Genomic DNA, 23,275 nt, shown 5'->3' with positions numbered 1-23,275 from the left:
ATGTTTTTCCAAAGGCTTCCCATGCTGTCTGCCAGCCGATCCCGCTGCGAGTGACAGCAGATGGGCAAGGGCAGCAGCATGCTGAGAAGCCCTGGGCAGTGCCCCCAATGAGGACAGGGGTGGAGAAGAGATGGAAGCCAGGGAGAATTTCGAGCCCCGTGGGTGTTGGTGTGTGACAAAGCAGCGGCGGTGGCAGCAGCATGGTCAGATACTCTGAAAACTCAGCACAGAGATGGCAAAGCAAGCATGACATCCTCAGTTTTACAGTGACTTCTGGAGAGATGCTGCCTCCCCCAGGCCTGGGGACAGGATGAGTCTGCACAGAGTGGGCAGTTGAGCCACCACTCAAACAGGGTTCTCCTAAGCTATCTAGACATCTAGTGTAGCCACCACTCAAAACTAGGCATCTGGTGGCTACCTAGACACAAGGAAGTCTGGCTGAAAACAGAAGGGGCGAGGGGGAATAGACAAAACAAAACCTTACAGAAACAACCTCAAAGTATTCTGGAGCCTGCCCTGGCTCCATTCTAACCTGCTGAGGATCAGGGCAGAAAATGCCTCCCTGCTCATGGATGAAAAGCTCCTAGTGTCTTGCTGTCCTGTAGCGCATTGCACCTGGAAAAGGATTTCTCCTTTGCTTCTCATCCTGGACTGAAAGGTGGCTGCCATCCAGCCCAGTATCACAGCACCGGATGCACACTGAGGGGGGTTGGAAGAACTGATCCTCTCTCTGCCCACGCGGGAGGGGAAGGCAACCCTGGCTGAGAGGCCCAAGGTGAGAGCCCAAACCAAGTTAATATATATCATAAACACTCTTCTCAGCATCTGTCCTTCTGCCTCGGAAAGCAAGGGCTGAAGAGGGCAGGAAACACACCTTGAGCTGCAGCATTAAAGCCAAACACTACTCAGAAGAACTTCTGGCAACTCAACAAGCTGTCTCCAGATCTCTGTGGATCTCTCTCCCTGACTTCTTTCCCCCTGGGCTGGAGGCAGCTGGGCAGTGCTCAGCCCAGCAGCAAAAAGCTAGAAGTTATTTGCTTCAGGACACAGCACCTACATGAAATCCCACATGGTGAACACACAGGTTGGAAGGAAAAATATCAACAGAAAGGCCAAGCAAGGAAAATAATCCCAGGTTCTTTTTGGCTTAGGAGTCATGGAGCAGTATGTCATTCCCTCTGAGCAGGAGGGTTGTATGGGAAAGGCCCACTGTGCCAGTCTGGAATGGGACGTCACATTCCCCTTGAAAGCATTTCACAAGGTTCCTTCATCAAAGCTCCAGGAAAAGTCATCAATGTGACCAGCTCCTGCCAAGAGGCTCTGTCTCTTTGCTTGGGGACATCCTGCCCCCACCTCCACCCCGCTGTGAACAGGCCCTGGCTGCAAGCACATGGGCACTTGTTTTGTAGCTGTTAAAGACAGAAATCTCCTTGTGGGATCGATTTCTGGGGCTCTTTAGAATAAAAGAAGAGTGGAAACCTCTGCAGTGCTAAACACTTTCCTGGTCAAAATGCCAAGTGCATGGAGGTTCCCATTAAGATCCAGGAGGAGTCTGATATGAAATGAGCCACTTCCCGGTGGCACGAGCAGCACCGCTGTGGCAGCTGCAGCAGCTTCTCTTTTGTCTGCTTTAATTCAATAAGTCTTTGTAGAGATGAAGGGAAACGACTCACAGGTTCCTCTGCTCAGTGGCCTCCTGGCTATCTGCAAGACTGCCACCCAGGGAGCCCTCCCAGCAGCAAGGGGGGCAGCAGAGGGACCGGTGCCATGGGCTGAGGGTCAGCCAAGGATCAGTGCGTCTGGAAAACCCACACAGAACCCCTCTGTTCTAAAGGGGAGGTGGCAGGTGGACTGGGACAGTACTGACAGGAGTATTCAATCCCAAAGAGATCAATATTTGGATTAAACTCTTCCGAGAAACATCCCAGCCCTCCCATCTCTGAGCACAAGCAGCAACTGTGACTTCACATTTGTCAGCTCACATCTACTCCCCTGTCCAGCATTAAAATAATAAAATCAAACTCACCCAGCAAAGCTGGGATCTTGGCTTCTAATGGGATGAAGTCCTTTAGAGGCAGTCTCATCTAACATTTCAATCACTTGAGTCTCTCTAATCTTACCACAAAAGACTTGATTCTCTGTGCAGCAGCCAACTCGCCAGCAACGTCACCCTAACATCTGTTCCATGGGCCAGAGCCCATCTCTTCCTGCAAAGCCACTGTGCCTGGATGGCATTCCGCATGAAACCAGGGTGTGAGAAGGACCACAGAGAGGCCTCTGGTCTTTGTGCTCCTGGAATAACTTGATGCCAAGGAAATGACACCTGCCACCAAAATACCCCTTTTCCTCATCCAACATGAAAAGGTGCTTGTGTGGCTCTTCCCAAGAATGGGCTCGTCAGCTGCAGCTCTGGCTTTTCTCTCTCCTTACTTTAAGAAGCAATGGACACAAAAGCACAGGCACACACACAACACTCGCACATTGATACACAAAGATCACTTTCTGCCCATGAGGGACATTTAGCCAAGCTTCAGAAACGAAACATCTTTGACAATGGGGGGGGGGTGGAAGGAAGCCTCAAACCCAAGGTTCTTCTCCTGAAACAGCAAGAGAGACACAGAAGGATGGGCAGTGTCCCACGCTGCTACCTGGGCTCTATTCTGCTGCTGCTGCTACCCTTGTCTTGCAAAAGGCCTGTTGTTTGATACTGTAAAACTGGAAGCGCAGTTCAGACAAACAGATGGCACAGAAAAGGGGACGAGATGGGCAAACATTGCAGGAATACAGAGAATCTGGCAAAAAAGAAAAAGTAATAACAACAGGAACAAAACAGAATTGGAAAAGGAAAGCGACAGAAGAGAAAAAACTAATAATGGGGGGAAAAATGAAACCAACAGGAACAAAAACACACAGGAACTAACTTTCAAAGTCAAACTCAGGGTCACTGAGAGGGCTGCTCAGACCAGAATCTGCAGAAAACAGTAAAAAATAAATAAATAAAATATACACTTTTTTAAAAATTTCATGCTAATAAACCAAAAAAACCAACATAAATCTAAAGAGGAACAGAAAGTTATTTTTTGTGCTGCTCAGGCTAGGAGAGGATACCAAGATACGCTGGGCTTTCCCTGCTCCGAGCTGCAGAGATGCTCACGCACGCTCCCATTCCCACATCCCCTCTCTGTTTTGCTGCTGGGGACATGACAGAGACTCTGCTGCTGGGTCCTCTGGCTGGAGAAGAGCCTACAGGTCCTCTCCTAAACCACAATGCATGTATTCCAAATTCCTTTAGTTCAGACAGCACTTACAGAGTCTTCCCCTGCGAACTGCACCACAGTCTCTCCATAACCACCAACACACTCCAAGCTCTGATATTCCATTTCCATCTTCACCCAACTATTTGCAAAATTTGGTGGGAGGCAGGTGACAAACTCTCCCAAATGCTTTAAAACCTCTCTCTGCTTTACAAGCTATGCAGCAGAGTCAACGAGCTGGATAAACTCTTTGGCCAGAAGAACTTATAAAGGAAAGGTGACATCTTTCTAAAGCTAGACCTGGACAAAACTCTTTAGAGACGTGCAGACCTCTGCCCAGCAGAGCCTTAGTGGCAGGTTTGCATGTCTGAGCTACCTTCTACAAGCCTCTTAGATCAGAGGTGCAGCAAGACCAAACCAGCAGGGTCAATGGAAGACAGACTTGCTCATCTGCCCATCACTGAAGCTTGGAAGTGCCCTCAGCTGACTGTTACCCTGTGGGGACAAGGAGAAATGCCTAGCAAGGGAAACACATGGAACAGCACTTCCAGCTGCTGCTTGGCACCCAGGCTAAGCTGGATGGCCACAACCTGTTATCTTTACTTTGACCTCAATGTAGGTTTTGCCTGGGGTAGCTCAGCTCTTGGGTCTCGCACCACCACCTCAAGCTCCCAGAAGCCAACCTGAACACTTCCAAAGGGAGCTCCTGTTTGCACCCAGTATATAACACTGAGCCCAGAGAAATCCAAACTGGTGCTGAACTGCAGCTGGGAACACTCAAAGGATCTCAAACACCTTCAGACTCTCCTGCAAGAGCACCACTAAGTAAAAGCTGACTCAGGGACCCGCTGCTGAACTGCTCTGCATTCAGACCCTGCATGCTGGATTGAACATTCTTCCACCCCTCCCCTAAGACTCAACCATTCCTAAGGTTGGGCTGATACCAATGGGTTGTTCCTAACTCTTTTTGATATGAAACCCTCAGCTCAGTGCTGCCTTTGTGCTTCCCTCTGGGTACCTATTGACCTACCAGCCCTACCCTAAGACGACTCAGACAACGCTAAGGACAGGACTGAGATGGGAAGGGGAAACAGGAGCTGCAGAAACATTACTAACAAGCACAACACAGCAAAAAAATAGAAACAAACTGAAAACAACAGCCAGCCCCCAAAAAGCACAATAAATTCCCTTCCAAATCCTCAAGCACCAGGAACTCGGAGGCAGAGGTGTGTAACCAGTGTGCAGGCACTGCTCAGCATTGCCAAGTGTCTGTCTGGGTGAGGACGTGCCTGCGCAGGGCCGGGTCAGTGGTGGCTTGCAGAGGTGCCATGCAGGCAGCTTAGACATGCATGTGCATGGGGACATGTGTGTACAAAAGGAGGGTGCTTCCAGCTGCTCTGCCCAGGAGTGAAGTGCCGTTACACGCCTGCTCAGCGGCTGTTTGCAGCGATGGGGTCTGCACGAAGCGAGGAGACGCTGCCTCAAGCAACCCGCTGCCCTTCTCCCTCTATATAACCCCTGGGGAAGGCCTGGCTCCTCCCAGGAGTGGTTTGGCATGTATGCAGAAAGCACCAGTTCCAGATGTGGCTGAAGCCCTGGGTGCTGGGCAGCATGCCACGCTTCATCTCCATCACCCCAGGGATCTCCCGGTGTGGGGCATGGCGCAGTGCGGCAGCACTGGTGGTCTGGCAAAGCTTGGCACGGCCACGGCTCTCGCAGCTGCACACTTAGCCCAGAATGCACCAATTTAGCATGTGGGAAAGCCCTTCTTCCTGCCTTGCTAGTGCTGAGTAGAGCCTGTGCAAGGTCCTTGAGGTTCCCCAGCAATTTTTTGCAGGCTTGCTTAGCACAGACAAGGCATGAGGTTCCTTGGCTGCATCCTGGGTCTCAAAGGCAGCACTGCAGCAGCCTTCCCGCAGGCAGGAAGGGGCTATGGAAAGGGCAGTTGCTCCACTGCTGCCTTCCCAAGTGAGAAAGGCTGGTTGGCAGCTGGTTACCTGGAGTCTGGAAGTTGATGCGCCTCATTTCCACAGGGTCCTTGGGGTGGTGCGGGGTGATCTCCGCGTTGTTCAGGAGGCATTTTGTCCGCGGCTCCGAATCTTTCCGTTTGCTTTAGAAAATAATAATGATAGAAGGAGAAATGAAAAAAAAACCCACCCAAAACCCAAAAATACCTAAAACAAAAGACAAAGCAACTTACTTAAAGGCCTTTTAGTCCCTTTTGTCTTTACAGCTACTCGGGCCACGTTGAGACCCGAGCACAGCTCCCACCAAAATCAGGGTCAGATGCAGCCAAGGATATAAGTTACATAAAATGTCTCAGAAAAGGGATGAGGTTTGGAAGGTTTTCAGTGCTGTATTGGATGGCTTCGCATCACCCCAGCAGCTTTTGGACAAGCCTGGAAGTTCCTCCTCACAGCAGCAGTACAGGAAGGAGCAGCTGAGGTGTGTGAACTCCCTCCCTCCACAGACAAACCTCTCCTGAACTCTGCAGAGCTCAGCAAGAAGAAACCTTCCAACCTGGCCAAGCCATTCCAGCCTGGGAGAATCTGAGCCAAAACAATCATTTGGAAAATTACAGAACCTTCTGGCTGTGACCTCGGCCATCAAATCCTGATATTGCTCTGTTGGCTTGTTTAGCAGCTCTCGGTGCCTTGCTGCATACAGAGAAGTCAGAGCAGTGGTTTTTCAACCTGTTTTGATCTGCAGAACCCTAAAAATCTGGGTTCAGAAACCACTGTAGACACATCCTCTCCCATCACAGCTGGGCTTGCTGCGATCTGTCTCACCTCCTTGCCAGAAGCTGAAGCCTGCTCCAACCTGCCAGCTGAGCTGCACATACAAGTGCTTTCTACTGTATTAGCCACAAAATGGGTTAGGTTAGCTGAGGCAATGAAAAGTCTTTGCTGATGTGGCTTCCTCTGCTTGAAAAACATTTGGAAGCCAAGTCCAGTGCTGATCTGGAGCTGTGATAACCTCTGGCAAGAGAACAGTGCTGGGAGCAGAACTTCTCCAGCGGGCAGAGAACATGCACCCATACCCTGAGGCTTGCAAACACTGTCCTAGCCCTTCTTTAGCAAGGTGGCTGTAGAGCTCCTCACCTCTTCTACCTGGGTTGCACAGAAGCCTCCAGTAACACGCCTGCAGCAATAATGGCAACTACATAGGCAAAGAGGAGGTTATTCAGTACATTTTTAGCTGTTTCATAATATCATTGATAGCCAGAGGAAGTGGCATGAGCTCTGCCAGCACAGCATGGGGCAGCACCTTGGAATTATACCACTCTGCAGCTTGGAAGCAGTTTATTTTTGCCACAGTTCTGAAACTGCTGTTAATAGCCCATTGGTTAAACCCATCAGCTACTTCCAATGAAAGCTCTCCCAGTCTTGGAAATGGTTTGAAATAAGTCTGTTTTACAGGCATAAACGAACTGTGTTAGAAGTCCCTGGCTAATGGGGCAACAAACAGCTTCTGCAACGAGGTGAGGACAGCTGAGCTGGGAAGATTCTGCTTCCAGTATGCCAGTGGCTCAGGGAGAGCCAGGATGGAGCAGTCAGACATGGAGAAAACCCACTTTCACCTCTGACTGCAGCACAAATGGGTGTTTCTCTGCTCCATTAACCCAACATTTTATGAGCCATTTACTGTCACTGCTGCTCAGCTTGAGAAAGGGTCATTAAATTTAGGAATGGACAAGCAGGAGAAACCTGGCCTTTTCTGCTCTGATTCAAACACGGTCTCATGCTAGTCTGACAGAGGGTTTCTATTTGGACAGATCTAGTGGTAAGAACTGTACCAGCAAAGCCCCACCACCATGGACAGTAAAACACTACCTAACACACAGCAAGAAAGAACCTAAGTAAATGGCAAATCCAGTGCTCTTACCTGTCTGGCTTGCTGTCCAGGAAAGCAGTAAGTGGAGAGAAGACAAGACAAATGTTCAGGTTAGAAAGGACTTGCAGAGGAAAGGGGAAGCGTTTGCTCAGCCCTAACCCTGGCAGCACAGGTGGGACCAGCAAAGATCACCCATGTAGATCAGTGCTAACGAGCACCAACAAGGACCATGTGTGGCCCTGACCCCAGAGCACTTGTGTGCATGGGATCAGGTGCTGGGATGTGACACAGCCATGTGCATAATCAAACACACCCATTCAGATGGAAGATGGAGCAGGGTTAAAGGAGCTCCCTCCAGCCTTGGTACGAGATGTCCCAGACAAGGACACCCGTGCACTGGCCACAGCTTCCATCCTGCCCCATCTGCTTCCTCTCCAGTTCTCTTTCATTGCACAGCGCGGCCAGTGTGTGCTCAAGGGTCCCCCATTCTCATCCACACACCATGAGCTGCTCAGAAGGGCAAGGAAAGGGAGAGACTTCCAGGGGTTGTTCCCTCCTCTCTCCTGCAGACTCACAGGACAGCCCTGCTCTTATCTCCCAACTCCAGCTGAAAACCAGCTTGAGAACAATGGAGGTCTCTGCAGCTCCACAGCACAAAGGTGCTTTCTCTGCATCACCCCCACTGTGCACACACACAGAGAGCACATACAGGGGAGCCTGAGGCTGTGGTTGAGAGCGGGTCTTCTGAAGGAGACAGGCAAGAGACCTGACAAACTCATTGCACACGTGCCACAGCAGACTGTAAGACAAGCACAACTCTCCTGAGAGTGCCACTGGGTAGACTCTGAAGCAGCAAGTCCCTGCAACCTCCTGCTAATCTCTCCTGCACCAGTCAGACCCTTCCATTACAACATCTGCACCTCAGGGCTCCTCTCTCCTTGCTGGTGGAAGGATTTGCCCTCAGCTGACAGCTACAGGACCATGGAGGGAATTCCCTTTATGGGTCAGAGCAGGGGACATTCAGAATGGTCACAGATCTGGACAAGAAGCATCTCTTACTTTTTGTAGAGTAGGATGGCAATGACAATGCAGATGATGAACACGACGGCCAGGACGGGCCCGATGACCCAGATCAGCCCTTCCTCTCCATCAATGATGGGCTGTGGATCAGGGTTGTCCAGCTGGATGGGGTCAGAGAACGGACTAGCAGCAAAAGTCTGGAAGACATGAAAGATTGTGGAAGCCAGTTCAGAGCTGGAATGGGCACTGAAAACAATGGGCAAGCATGCAGTATTCCACAAGAGGAAGTGCTAGAGAGGATGTGAGCTCTCTGCAGCACAAACCAAACAACAACAGAGAAAATGTACTCTTCATCCTATAGAAAAGACTCATCTGTGAGCATCCATATGACAGGTATCTTCCTCCTCCAATGGTCCTGGCAAGACACACCACTGGAAGATCACATTCACCTGATGCTGCAGACTGCCTTGTGTCTGTGGCTTACTTGGTCTTGTAGACAGGAAAGTGCTTTTGGAAAACCAGTTGACTCTGTGTTCCACCACATCCCTGAGCCCTCTCCTTGCCGCAAACACACAAACCCTTTTTCCAAGCTTTCATGTAACCATCTGGATTTTCACAGTCAGATGGGATTACAGAGAAACAGGGAAGGGATTAAACCAAGAATTAACGCTTAGGAACAGCCTGGTCTGGTGACTGAAAAAGCCCAACCCTTACAATTAAACAGAGATTAATAAATACAGTCTGTCTCCTCTGCAGGGAGAGGAGAATCAGAGGCACATTCAAACCCATCCGACTCCTAACTACTGACCATTGCCTGCTTGTTCTTCATGAGTGCTACGATCTCCCCACCCCAGGAAGGATGCATAGCCACAGAACCTACAGAAGCTAAAATGCACAGGGGTTTGGGACAGGCCTGGTTTGGGACAGGACAAGAACAGGAGATTTGGGCTCTGGGTCCTTGAACTCTATCAGCTGTCAGCAAGACTGAAGTAGTGCTGCATACTTGGGAGCTGCAGCGCATCCAGGCTGTTGGGAGATGCAGGACCTTGTTCTAAAGCAGAAATTACCACAAGCTGCAGTAATCCGATTGAGAAACCCATTCAGAAGCGTGTCAGCCTAATCCTTTAATATCAAATAAACAACTAAATATTTATTTGGGGAAAAAAAACCTCTGAAAACCTTTCATTTCAAATAGCTCCCTGCTACAACTCCACAGGGGGATTTAAAAACAACAAAGTATTAGACTGCTTCCTTATTGCGTATGTGGGAGGAGGCAGGTAAATATTAAAACAGTTGTTTTCCTAAAGCCAAACAGCACCACTGAAGGCGCTGAAGTGGTAGAGAGCACATGGAATTTGCCATTAAAAAATGCTCCCCTCTCTGCTTGGCGAGGAATTTGGTAATGGCCAGGGTGTGTGACATGCTGCTCTCAAAGCAGGATGTCCAGGGTCACTGCTCTAAGGACAGGCTTTACAAGAAATTACTCCTTGGAAAGGGGTTTGACTTAGAGATCTCTGAACTTCAGTGTAGTTCTGAGCTGACAGTTCAGTACTCTCCATTCTGGACTCAAATCTGGAGCCACAAATGTAGCACGTCCTGCTTATGAGGACTGTCAAAATGCAGCAGCAGTGCACAAAGGCTCACGTCACCTCGAAGAGCACATTTTGCTGCATGCAGACACCAGCACAAACAGCTCCAACAGCCACATGCTAAAGCTGCACAGTTGGACTAGAAGGACTTTACAAAGAAAAAAAGCTTCAAGCTGTGGAATCTGGTGGGAGGGAGTTATGGAGAATGCCAGGAGGGCACCAGGGTGTCTCTGGTCAATAGTGGGCACAGAGGGTCACGAGCACCTGAAGAGGGCAAGGAAAGCAGCAGCACTTACAGCCTCGGGCTCCTGGAGCACAGCCAGGATGAAGATGACGTATTTCTGCCCTGGCTCCAGGGCTCTGTTCTCAAAGTTGTCGTAGTGCTTCATGTCCCCCAGGATGAAGTGGGAGGGGAGGGAGCGAAACCGGGCAGCGATGTAGGGCTTGGGGAAGTCCAGTTGTCGGGAGTGACGCAGGCTTCGGCGGCGGAGCCTGGCGATGTCCTGCACGAGCTGGGGGAAACAAAGGAACACTCTGAGCCCTGATGCCTTCGGCACCATCAAGGGAGCAGGAAGGAAGAAGAGCCAAACCATCCCACTCAGAGTGGCCTCACCGTAACTACTCAGAACATGGAGCTCAGAGATGCCAAAACCACCCTTCCCAGGCTCTCAGGTCACCATCCCTCCATTACAGCTCTCTCCCCACAGCTGCCTTCAGTTTCACCCACACTCACCTCCTCCAGGTCCATCTCCTCAGGGCTGCCCAAGGGGTTGAGGAATTGTCCTCCTCGGGACTTCCTTAGAGGCACCACCACAATGTAAAAAGCCCTAAGAAATGGGAATAATCAGAAGAAATAGAAGGAATGACTCTCCTTCTACAAGCCACAGAAGAAGAGAGTGTGCACACTGATGTGGAAGGCTGGGTTTGCCCAAACAGCCCCACTGGCTCAACCCAGCAAGCCCTTGTTTTTCATTTAGCACAGCTGTTACTCCTGCTTCTAGAATGAGCTTGGATTCAGTGGCAGCCCCATATGACAGCCCCTTATCTACTCCCTTTGCATTTCTTTGACATCCCCTGTTAGAGGTGGCTCCAAAAGACAACAATCAGGAGGCTGAAAACGCAGGGAATGCCTCCCCTGTACTGCCCTTGTGTCCTCCAGCCATCAGGGCTGCCCCTTGCAACACAGACTGAGCCCCACACATCTGCAGCTTAACAGAAACCTACTGGACAGGCACCGAGCTCTTCACATCTGGGAGAATCACCACGACGTTGCCATCAGCATCAGCTTTATGGGTCACCTCTGGCTTCTTCGACAACATGTCAGCAGCGGTCCAGGCGGCCACGTTCTGCTGCAGCCCCCCCATGCTATTGCCCCGGCTCATCAGGACGAAGTTGTAGAAGGTCCGGGGCTTCAGGTTGGTGATGAGCTTCTTGGTGGTGCGGCCGTCCACATCCACGTTCAGCCCGTTGTACTGGATCTAAGGGAGGCAAAGAGGCAGCAAAGTTGTACCTGAGCGAGGCTGAGACTGCTCGAGCAACCAAACTCCTTCCTCCTTCCTCCCACGGGGCACCCAGAGCTGGTGCAAACACAGGGCTAGAAGGATGTAAATGGGGGGCTGTCTCTTGTGCCCACTGCAGGGTCCTCAAGCATAAAGAGATGCAGGCCAAAGCCTTGAGACTTCTCTGGGAGGAGGAATTTGTGGTAACTTGCCTAGGGAGGCAGTTGATGTGGTGACACAGGTGGGAATGTGACCCAACAGCCCCCATTTCCAGTTCACCTCCTTGATCTAATAGTGACTGACCATTACCTGCCCATACCTGAGGCACGAATCCAAAATTCCTGCCTTTTACAATCTCTTATTCAAACCAACAGACAAGACTCCCAGGAAACTGGGAAGAAACAGAGTTCTGACTCCTCCATTGCACTTGCCTTGTATGGGGTGGGAGAGTTGTAGTTCTCAGGGAACTCCCAGCTCAAAAGGACAGACGTCTTTGTTACCATCTTCACCTTGAAGTTTTTGGGTAAAACTGCGGAGAGAAAAGTGAGGAGGAAGGGGAGAAAGGAGAAGAAAAGGCAGCGGAGGGAAGGAAGAGCAAGAAAGAGAAGGAAGAGAATGTCAGGCACTGGCAAGCGGGCCTGCCAGGCTGGGTCTGGCTGCCACTGCAGGAATGGAAGGACCTGCTCCCTCCTCCACACTTTGCTTAAGTTTTGCCAAGGTCCATCTCCCTGTGCTCCCTGTCCCCACGCCTAACCCCAGGGAGGGGTGAAAGAGGGATGTGTGGCTTTGCCCACACACTTATGGGTCTGGGTGGCTGCTGCAGGAACGAGGTGCTGGCTTTCTGAGCATGCTCAGGTGAGGAAACCCATCCCAGGTCACGTCCTGAGGATTTGTGATTGTTCTGCTTTCTTTTGGCTGTTTGCAAAAGCTGAAGAAAACGCTCTTCCCACCTGTACAGCGACTGAGCCCCGCTTCAGGTGCCAGTGAAAGAAGGGTGTCCGGACTTAACTTAGAAGAAAGTGGTAAAAGGGACTTACCTGGCACAAGGCAGAGAGGAGCTGAGGGACTCAGTGTGAAACCAGAGTGCTTTGCATTTACTCACGAGCCTGGCTGAGCCTGGCTTGACCTCTCCAGCTCTCTGCCTCCTGGCACCAGCCCCGGTTACAAGGGGAGAGAGGGAGGAGAAACCGGTAAGTCCTACCTTGATCCAGCTGGAACGTCCGATACTGGACAATGGGGCTGTATGGCCCAGGGCCTTTACTGGTGTGAGCCCGGATTTTAACATCATAGGCGGTGTTGGGTTTGAGGCCGTTGAGGGTGTAGGAGTTCTCTGGGGAGGGGGGCAGGTCTTTTTCCAGCAGGTTGCCGGGAGAACCGGCTTCCCGGTAAGCCACGGTGTATTTGACGATGGCTCCGTTCCTCTCAGCCAGCACGGGCGGGAGCCAGCCAAACTGGACCGACATGGAAGTGATGTTGCTCGCCTCGAGGATTTGGGGGTAACCCTTGGGGATGTCTTCAGGGGTGGTGAGTTCCTGCACAGCTTCCTCCCCGAAGCCAGCCCGGCTTTTCACGGCCAGCTTGAAAACGTACGTGGCGCCTTTGTGGATGCTGGGAGCAGTGTACTTATCCTCCAGGGCTGTGAACTCCAAGGTAGCCAGGGGGTCGACATCCTTGCGGCCAAACTGGAGTCGGTAGCCCATCACCTGGCCTTCTGCATCCAATGGAGGCTCCCATTTGACCAGAAGAGTGTTCTCCTCTGTCTGGTGCACAGACAGGATGGGCTTCCCTGGGACTAGGAGAAAAGAGAGGCACCTTCTGTCAAACACAAGACAGGGTTGCTGGTGAGGAGATGCAGAGACTCTTTAAGCTGCAGCAACAGGTTCCTTAAATCATAGAATCCCAGACTGGTTTGTGTTGGAAGGGACCTTAAATCTCCTCCAGCTCCAACCCCCTGCCATGGGCAGGGACACCTTCCACTAGAGCAGGTTGCTCCAAGCCCCTGTGTCCAACCTGGCCTTGAACACTGCCAGGGATGGGGCAGCCACAGCTTCTCCGGGCAAATCATGGCAAGTTCTCAGCTCGACTGTGTACTTCAGCATATCCTCTTGTAAAATGAGCTCTGCTGCCCATCCGTGGTACATGTGGAGGGTCTCTATCAAGTTTAGGAAAGGAGGTGCGCTGCCAACGTGTCAGCTGGGAGGCACTGGCGTTTCTGGGTTTATTTTCTTCCCTCTCCTCAGGATGGAAAGGTGTGTACAACTCCTCCCTTATCACTGCACCACAAAACCCACAGCTGGGAAGAACAAACTCAGGCGTCCTGACTCCCAGGCTCCTATCCTAATCACCCGAACAGATTGCTTCCCAGGGCAGGGGAGAATGAACACTGGAGTCCCCCAAACTCCCATCCTCCCTCTGTCTCCATTAGACAGCACAATTCATGCAGAAAGAGACTGGAACAGATTGGCTCAGGCTGGGAAGTCCAGAGCAGCCGAGGGTGAAGTAATGAAGGATGGGAAAGGAAGGCTGGGCAGCCCCAGGTCCTGAGCAGCAGGCATGAGGCCAGCTAAGTGGTACAGAAAGAAGGAAGCACACAAGAGAGTGGCAACAGAGCCCCAGATCTGTGCGAGGCAGAGGGTAGGGATTGTTCCTCTGCTCCCTTCCCCTCTGGAGAGAAAGGGAAAAGACAGCTGAGTGCTGGTGTGTTTTCAGCTAGCTCCCTCCTTAACCTGTCAGTTAGTTCCTCCACACGTGGGGGGATATTGCAGGAGCTCAGCAGTACCGTGCCTCTGCCTAATGAGCCCTGGCACTGCCCAACTGCTAAGCGAGCCCACAGCCACAGTTAAATGACATGTGTAGGCCCAGAGGCTCCTGAAGCTGGAGAAACCAGAGCATTAATTCCAGCAGCTCACGCATCATTTACACTCAACTCCACTATTAGAGATCTAATTTCCTTCTCTCCGCCTTGGCACTTCTTCTGGTTGAACAGGAGGAGGAGAGAGAATGGAGTTAGGAGAGATCCTGGCCCACTCCGACAGCACAAGTCCAGGCTGGAAAGCTGTAGTGTGGCTAAGGAAGAGAGTAGGAGGGAGCTGGCAGGGAAGGATGGGGCTTGTGTCAGGGATCCCAGCAGAGTCAAAGTGGGGAAACCACTCTGCCTGCGGCACTGACTGACATCTGACCACGGGGATGGAGGGCTGCCTCTGAAACAAACCACAGAATCATAGAATGGGTTGGGTTGGAAAGGACCTTAAGATCAGCTAGTTCCAACCCCCTGCCATGGGCAGGGATGCCAAAGGATGGCTAAGGAGCAGTGCTGGGAGAGCCTCCCTTGGAAATGTGCAGAAAGACACTAAGGAAAAAGGCAATGCCATTACCTTCATGTCTCAGTTTTTAACACAAATGTTACTATTATCAGCTGAGCTCAAAAATACTACATTTGCACAACAAATATTGTTTGGAAGAAAGGTGAGAAGAAAGTGAAAGGGGGGGGCTAAAATGTTTTATTGTGCAATTGGTTTGGACGGTAAAGGAGAAAACTAGATGTATTACTGTATTTAAATTCAGCCCCTAGCCCTGAATGATAAAGAAGGAAATCTTTCCTCACAGAAGCTATATTGACTCAACACTGCAAAGAAGGTAAGAATGTTACAAAGCCATTTGAAAGATTTCTTTTAAAATGGCTATTTCAAGGCGGGGGGAAATTGAGTTTTGGGTAATAGCTGCTGTGCTGGAGAAAACATCCCTCTGTGACTGATCACCTGCGCTGCAAATCCTAATGGGGAGAGATGAGGGAGGGTGACAAGAGAGAGTGACGAGGGAGGGAGGCAGAGAGAAAGGCTCTGGGAGAGAAAAGTGGAAAGGGTAAAGAGCCTTGGGAAGAAGGAGATGAGAGGAGAGAACCAGGGAGCTTGTGAGAAGAAACATGGATGAAGCCAGAGGGGGAAGAAGAGAGGGAGTGAGGGAAAAGGCCTCTGACAGCATATTGACACTACAAGGCTGAGGACAGGAGCCTGGATGCTGACATCCAAACGTACCCTGCTGTAACATCTGCAAGAGTTGGTGTCCTGGAAAGCAACCTTGTTCTCTTGTGTACTGTTCTCCAGGCAGGAGAGGCAAGAGGGCAGAGAAAGGCTGAAATCCCACTCACTTGTCTGAACACAAGAACATAAAACGAGATGAAGATATGAGTTAGGGCAGGGAAAAGGCAAGAGCAGGGAGGGCAGCTGTGGCTCCAGCCCTGGGTGCTTCAGGCCAGGCCTCCTGAGCCCCCTCTGTCCTGTACCCTCAGCTGAGTGTCTGTGCTGCCTCCAGGGCCTGAAGAGAGGTTTCAGGTTAATTATGCAGTGCTGACCAAAAGCCTTCTATCCCTGCAGAGGCGCAGAGCAATGTTCTTCCCGAAACAAGGGATGATGTCAGCTTATGCAGCTGCTACAGGCAGGCTGAAGATGACTGCCCCCAAACTAAGAAGAAAAGAAGCAGCCAGGGATGGGAAGTTAGTAGACAAAGGAAAGAAAAGAGAAGGGGAAAAGCAATTCTTCTGACAGCAGGAACAAAAGAAAAGAGCACGAGCAAAATAGGGTGAGAGAAGGCAACCACAGTCCAACAAAAGATGGGCTGGACAAGGGACAACTCCAGATCTAGGCACTGTATCTTCCTTCATTACAGGAAGCCTTTCCCATACTGCACAAGTGGGAATGCAGATGCTGAGAGGACAGGTGGAGTGTGTACCTCTCCTTTCTGCCTGCAGCACAACTGTCTGGAGGAGCTGGGATACCCTGCTGCCCTTTGTCATGCCTCTGGTTCAGCCCTGCCATCCTGGCTTGGCACTACATCCTCTGGCAGATACTTTGCCACAAAGAATAGGTCAAAGGGAGGAATGAATCCGGGTGGTATGTGCAGACAGAGCCCGGGTCCCAGGAATGCCAGTGATGAAAGGGCAATACTGTCAGTCCTTCTCCCTCCTCTAGTCCTGAACAAAATGTATATTCAGACAGGATACTAGAGGAAGAGTGGGCAGTATAAGGCACCACTGCCTGCTGCTGCTTTTCAGATCCTTGCAAAGTCAGCACCATGACAGCAGACCTCTGGGTCTCCTGCTCCCCAGGGTACCTGTGTGTGCCAACCATCAAAGCCTCACAGTCTCCACAGCGTCAGACCAGGCAGAGAGTCTCTTTACTTCTGCTGCACTGGAATTTATAGCACAAGAGATTACAGGCAATGAATTCATCCTCTGTTGTATTTCTGGGTGTGCCTGGGCTTTCTGCAGCACTGGACACAAAACTGTCAAGTAGTGAGGGCTACATGTGAGGAATGACATTACTACAAATACTTTTGGCTTCGGGGCAGCATGGCATTTGTTACAAGTCTGTCCTTTCTGAAAGAAGTGGGATGAAAGAAGCTGAGTGGCAAAAGAGCTTCTTGGCTTTAGTAACCTGCTGAATCCCAGTGGTTCAGGAAAACTCTTACCTGCACCCTTCGTGGTGACCACTTTTGGTTTGCTGCGAGCACCATCTCCCTTCATGGTGTAGGCAGCTACAGTAATGGAATATGAAGTCTCAGGCTGGAGCCCAGCAATGATCATTTCCTGTTTGTGAGATTCCAAAGGGAAATCGTGTCAATATTCAGGTACGTACACACGAGCAGAGCTCTCCTCCCTGCAGGAGTCTCAGCCCTTTTCTAGCATGCAGGAACATTCGCTGAATCTGAAACCACAAGATACTCTGGGGTAGATATGGCAGTTGGCGGAAGGATGAGAGCCACATTCCCATAGCAAGAGGCACGCACACCCTGGCTGCAAACAGTCCCTCTGTCAACACAGCACGTCTGCAGGGTCCTGCTTCAATGTGTTCTCTTCCAGATCTACCTCTCAGACATTCCCTATTCCAACACAAACTGCTTCAGCCATCAGAACGCTCTTCAAAGCGTTCCTCTTCACCAGGCAGTCTCAGAGGAGGTCTCAGTGGTTTCAGGGAGATTACATTTCTTTGCCATTTTCCCCCCTCCCTTCTCTCCTCAGACATATTTTTTAATGCCTTCCTAATATTAAAGAGATTGCTTGAACACAAAGTGCAAGGGGCCGTTTTCTGCTCTTGGCTAAATCCCCAACACCCTCCTTCCTCCATCCTGCATCAGCCTCACCACACCTGCCTCCCAAGAGCTTTTGTAAGATGACTGGCCTCAAGAGGAGCCCTTCCCCATCACGTATTCAGCCCTTCCAAGGGCTGTGTTGTGGAAGGAATACCCGTGCTAAATCAAACAGGATGAGAGCATATGCAGCAGGGTTTTCTCCAAGGCCCTGGAAAGGAGGGAGATGCGAATGTTGTGCATGTTTTATGGCCTTCCTTTCCCCTCACCCCCTCACTGCCCTTTTGTGCTTTCAATATTAAATCTCAGGGCAGCGCTTGGGAAGAATTTGCTGGTCCTGAAAATATCTGTATTGCCCCCAAAGCTGAGCAGGGAGTGGAACAGCAGAACTCCAGAACAGTGGGCTTTTGATCAGCAAGTTTGGAAGCGATCAGCTACAGAGACAGGTCTGTCTTCTAGAAGTCAAGAAACCTGTTCTGCTTTCACACTTGCCACCAAGTTTTATTAAGGTCTCAGGCACGAGGTTTTGCCTTTCACATGACTCAAGTTTCTCCATCTGCAAGAGAGAGGCCTCTCACTTTTTGTCACAAAAGAGACACGAATCCAATCAATTCAGTAGGGCATTCTCTTGGGATCCTGCCATTCCAGGAAGGAAGTGATTTCTGCTACTGCTTTGTAGCTGTAAGATAGGGAAAACATTTAGCATTTTAGCAGAATGCCAAAGAGCCAAGGTGATTTTAAGGTCTACTTAATAGGTTAAAGTGTCAATTGTGATTCAGTGCTTTGTCTCAAAAACTATCCAAGAATCTTGTCCCTTGAAGGGCACAAAGCACTTGTTCATGCCCTGATAGCTCAGGACTTGTGGGGCTTTGAATTCCCAATGCTTTTCAGCCTATGTTTTTCAGACACGACACAGAGGTGCTTGCAGACCTGCCCATCTCTAAGCATATGTTTGGGTAGTCCCAAATTCCATGTCCCATCTGCTTCCCCATGAATCATGGAGGAGAAGCAGCAGACTCATCTCTCCTTCAGAGCTGAGAGGAAAACCCTGCAGCATTGCTGCATGCTGACAAACTACACGATCACACAGGGCTGCAGAGCAAAGTGAGCAGGGTGGGGACAATGCATGGGAACACCAAGAACAGGCTTTAAAACAGGCACGTTGGCACTGCAAAAAAAAATAAAGGAAAAAGGAAAATATCACAGCACAACAGGAAAGGGGAGAGGGAAGGGACAGAACCAGGATGGGAGGATTTGTAGTACTTTTTTACTTACATATTCAGCAGTGTCATCTGTTTCCCACTGGGCAGAGAACAAGAGAGGTTTTGCACATGAGAATACAAGAGGGGAAAGAAGGGAAAGACAGAGACACAGCATGAGGAAGGAGTCCCTGAGCAAGCAGCCACACAAGGTCAGATGTTACCAGGCCAGCATGAAGGAAGAAGTAGAGTGGGAGAAATTAGTAGATTCCACTGTGGCCTTTGCCTGTCTTAAAAGACTTCCTAGACACAGGGAGGATGGTTGTATTTAGTTCAGTGCTGGGACAGCAGCTCATGCTCTTCCACAATAGCTATTGTCTGAGTCTGCAAATGAACTGCAGAGAGACAACACACACCTTGTCATAGATACACTCATCTACTTTCTCCAGCATCACTGTTGCTTGGGATGAGACAAGGTGGCTGGAGCACCCACCCCCTCAAACCTTCCACAAGAGAAGAGGCGATAAGAGCAGGAGGTGAGCCCCTACCTGGGCATCAGCCAGCATGATGTCCTTGATGTGGGGCAGCCCCCGGGCCTCTCCGTTCTCCATGCGCACGTAGTGGACCTGGTAGCCGCGGATCTGGCCGTGCTGGCGGTTCTGGACTGGGGAGCGCCAGAACACTTGGATCGCGGTGGAGTTCAGCACCTCCACCTCCACCTTCCGAGGCGGCGCGCTGGGCACTGCGAGCGAGGCAAGAAAGGGGCAAGAGTCACTTGGGGGTCGCTGTCTGGAGCTTGTCACTTCACCTCTGGGACAGCCTGAATCTACAGCCCTGAAAGGAAGGGGAGGCTTCACAAAGGAGATATCCCTCGTCTGTCGCTGGCCTTTAGTCAATGGCACAGGGAAGTAGTTCTGGGGGATCTAATCTACGTGGCTCAGAGAGATGCATGGAAACATCCATCTCGCAGTCCAGCCATTCTCCTACAGGCTGCTTTGTCCTCGATTTGCTCAGATGGAAAAAACCACATAGTTCCAGATCACAATCTGAAGGCAAAGCCCATTTCTAATGAGCCAGAAAAGTTCTGGTCCTGCCTGTGGAAGGGTCCTGCCTGAGGGTGGAGAGGATGGGGAGAGGGGCTTGCCCTTGGCTCTCAGGCAGGGCAGGTGGGTTGGTGGTCAGGCTGCTGCATAAACTCAGACCAGGCGACAAGAGATGTCTTAGATGGAATCTGGGCTGGTTTTTACAAATATTATTATAATTAACAATAATACAGGGCAGGACAGCTACATCTGCAAGAAAGCCACACTTCTCTGAGCAAGGTGTTCCGTCCATTTGGATGTGGGTAGATGCTCAAGGAAACAGGACCCACACTGGGGACAAACCTCCTGCCTTTTTTGCTAATGCTTATTTGGGATGATGGAAGAAAGCCTCCGAAGTTGGGAATTCACTTCTGTTATTTACTTGAGATGTATTCTGTGAAGGTCCTGTGTCGCCCTCACAGTGAGGGTGTTTCACGCACACATTCCCATTTCCTCCTGGTTTTATTTTAGTGGAGAAATACCAGGATGATTCAAGTCTCATTGTTCCTGTTTGTGCTAGAAGTCTCTGAGCTGGGCCACTGAACTGGAGTCTCAACTGCTTGCCACTGAAGTGTTTTGGAAACTTTAACAGAGAGTCTTCCTTTTTACCACTAACCAAAACTTGGACTTAAGGAGGAGCTGGGAACAAGGAATGTGTGGGAAGAACTCTCAGTACTTTAAAACACTTTCTGGCAGCAACTGTCTCCTCTGATTTAATTTCCTTGCTGCCTCCTTGCTCAGTAAGAGCAGCTTTTCAGGAAAAGTGGTGCAGTAAAGGGCCAGAAGCTTGAGATTAAAGAATCCCCATGAATCCAAAACCACTGCAACCCTAAAGCAGGGAAGGACACCTCTAGAGACCCCAGTTCTCAGAGGGGGAGGCGACAGCAAAGGATGCTGCACGTCTCGGACCAGAGGCTCTTTGAAGCCCCATTGAGACTTTGCTCTTGCACCACACAAGCCGTGAGCAGGGACTAGACGTGTCCTCCCTGGTGTGGGAAAAGCCCACTCCAAGGACACGTATTCCCCAAGGGAACTCAGGAGAAAACCAGAAGAAGTGCAATTACCATCTTCATCTGTGCGGACGATAACCGGCGAGCTCTCCGGGCCCGGCCCCACCTCCGTATGAGCCACGACAGTGATGCGATACTCTGTCCACTTCTCCAGGGATTCCAGTAGGATCTGACTGGTGGTTGGGGGGATATCATTCACCTCCTTAAGCTCCGTGTCCTCCGAGTCCAGCGCTCGATAGTAGACGCTGTATCCAGCCAGGACTCCGTTTTGGCTTTCGGCCGGAGGCGGCCGCCAACTTACCAGAATGGCGGTGGATCTGGTGCTGACACATTTTACATCTTGAGGGGGGGCAGACGGTTCTACGAGGGGGGAAAATTCAGGAAGGGGAAAGGGAAGAAGGAAAGGGGGAGGGGGAGGGGAAAAAAAACAACAAACAAAAGATGGGAAAGATAAAAGAAAAAAAAAAAAGGAAAATGGTAACAAAAAAATCTAAAATAAAACGTACAAAAATTTGGTTTAGGAAGATAAAATTAAAAGAGAAGAGCTTTTTGTTGTTGTCTTTTGTTGTTGTTGTTGTTTAAATGAAAAGGTAAAAACAAAAAGCCAACAGAAATTAAATGGGGCATCGAAACTGAAATGTCATAAAGCAAAGGACTGAAACAGCAAGTGGGCTAGCCAAGAGGGGTCCTGCTGCGCCTCTGAGGGTGGCTGGCGCAAAACTAAGCACCCAGCTTCACCCTAGAAAGGCCTTTTCCTTTAGCTCCCTGTTCTACAGCAGTCTGGCACATCCTGCCCTGGCTCGTAAAGCACTTCTTCCCAAACTGCAGTCTCTAGGATCTTGGATTTCTTTGAAGGGATCTGTGGAAAGGAAGTAAGAAAAGCAAATCTTTTGCCAGGAGGCTTAAAATGAAGAGTCTGAACCTCCAGATGGAAGTTATTCATTGTCCACAGACTGAAGGAGGGGAAAAAACGGGGTGGCAATGCCCAGGGTAGTGCCAAGCAATGAACCCACAATGTGTTTAGATAGGAGGGTTTTAGGGAAGAGACTTGCAAAGGAGCAAGGCAGCGGGCTGTGGAGGTGTTCAGGTCCCCAGTGGGGTTCCCACAAGCAGCAGCAGGTCCAACCCCTGCTGCACTCGCTGCCTGAACCCCATCAGGGTATTTCTGAGCATCCCAGGAGGACACCTTTAGAAGTGTGACCCTACACACATGCATTTCTCAGGGTGGCAGCAGACAACTGTCTAAGGGCTGGTTTTGAGGTGATGGGGAAGGTGTAAAGCACAGCTTTGGAGCTCAGGGCTGCTCACTTCGGTGTTCCTGAGCTGCAGAAGGTAATTTTAGCACGGTCTGCTCAGTAGGAAGCAGGACGCCGACACCAGCTCCGTCAGACACTACGTGCTGGGGCACACACTGCCATGGCACGGCCCTGCCTTGAGATGCTGCGAGGGAGAACTGCAGGAACACGGGTTTGTTGGTAGAGATACCACAGGTCTGAGCCCGTGGCAAAGCCTGGACAGAGCCTGACACTTGTGCACCCCAACCGGGGCTCTTCAGGGGATCTTAGACCAGGCTCTTTCAATCACTAATTATGATCTGTCAGGTAAGCAGAGAGTGATGTATTTTTCAAGGCAAATCTGCAAATCCAATCTCACCCAACACAGTCAAACTGCAATAAATCACTTTTAACTCTCTGCAGACACTGCCAGAAACTGGGGCGTCCTTAGAAGTCCCTAAAGCATCACCTGCAAAGCAGCACGGCAGTACATAAATGCTGGTCACCATTTCTCATTTCTCTGTTGCTTGTTCATCAACAAAACCCTCTTTTACTGAGGAATGATTTTTTTTTCAAGTCTCTTAGTCCCATCCCTGAGTCACAAACAGATGTTTGGGCCCAGCTTGCTTTGAGGACTCAGCTAAATCAAGTCCTGCTTTGCCCAGTTTGCACTGGAGTGAAAGCCGTGTGCTGTGCAGTCCTTTACTGCGGTGCTGAGCACTCTGTCCAGCAGGACATTTTGGGTGTAAGCCTCCTAATTTCATGTTTTATTGCTGCATTTAATGGCAGAATGGATCCCTTATCCTCAGAAATGCCACTGCTGATCCCCAGCCATGGCTAGCCACGCAAAGGAATACAGAATGTGTCAAACAAACAAAACCAAAAAGAACAAACTGGAAAATAAACCAGAAATCCAGTAATTTGAAACAAAAAAACAAAGCAAACACCAGAAAGGAAATCATAATAATAAAAGAACACTGGTACAAAAAGTGACTCCTTCCAGAACATTCCCAGTCTGTTTACCTACCTTCCACGCTTCAACAGCTAACTTATAAGGCTTTCTTACGAGAGAACAAGAGCAACTGAGCTACGAGGCCAGACCAAGCTCCTGGTGGGTTTCTGCATGCGACTGGCTTTTCAAATGCCACCCACCCTGCCCCACTGCTGGCTCCCCCGGGTAAGCAGAGCCCGAGCTACTGCAGCAATGGCAATTTTGGACCCCAATCTGTTCTCCTTCGCTAAGATACCTGCATGGAGACCAGAGAGCAGGGCGGCAGAGTCCCACTGATGCATTTCCTTCCCCCTCTCTCCATCTGCTGTGATTGCTGCAGCGCAGCCATCTCCAGGCTGGAGGTGCACTGCTCCTTCCCACACCCCAGCAGCAACTTAGATCTCTTTCAGGGTATGGAGGAAAAGATTCAACCCTCTTC

General features: G+C 50.4%; 1 protein-coding gene across 1 annotated transcript in view; it reads right to left on the bottom strand.

Moving 5' to 3' along the window:
• Positions 1-20,931, bottom strand: part of PTPRS (protein tyrosine phosphatase, receptor type, S) — a gene marked incomplete at its 5' end in the record, with an annotated part of 35,323 nt that extends 14,392 nt beyond the window's left edge. The window contains 11 exons of the mRNA XM_010011131.1: positions 5,252-5,364; positions 8,148-8,305; positions 9,994-10,209; positions 10,431-10,524; positions 10,922-11,175; positions 11,628-11,725; positions 12,398-12,988; positions 16,663-16,780; positions 18,556-18,582; positions 19,028-19,221; positions 20,626-20,931. Of these exons, the coding sequence (XP_010009433.1) occupies positions 5,252-5,364; positions 8,148-8,305; positions 9,994-10,209; positions 10,431-10,524; positions 10,922-11,175; positions 11,628-11,725; positions 12,398-12,988; positions 16,663-16,780; positions 18,556-18,582; positions 19,028-19,221; positions 20,626-20,931 (2,169 nt within the window). The remainder of the gene's footprint in view (positions 1-5,251; positions 5,365-8,147; positions 8,306-9,993; positions 10,210-10,430; positions 10,525-10,921; positions 11,176-11,627; positions 11,726-12,397; positions 12,989-16,662; positions 16,781-18,555; positions 18,583-19,027; positions 19,222-20,625) is intronic.
• Between the last annotated feature and the right edge of the window lie 2,344 nt (positions 20,932-23,275).

The sequence above is a fragment of the Nestor notabilis genome, unplaced genomic scaffold (genome assembly GCF_000696875.1).
Source record: "Nestor notabilis isolate BGI_N333 unplaced genomic scaffold, ASM69687v1 scaffold6363, whole genome shotgun sequence".
Classification (NCBI taxonomy): domain Eukaryota; kingdom Metazoa; phylum Chordata; class Aves; order Psittaciformes; family Psittacidae; genus Nestor; species Nestor notabilis.
The sequence above is the reverse complement of the archived record's forward strand: the minus strand, read 5'-3'. Positions and strand labels throughout refer to the sequence as shown.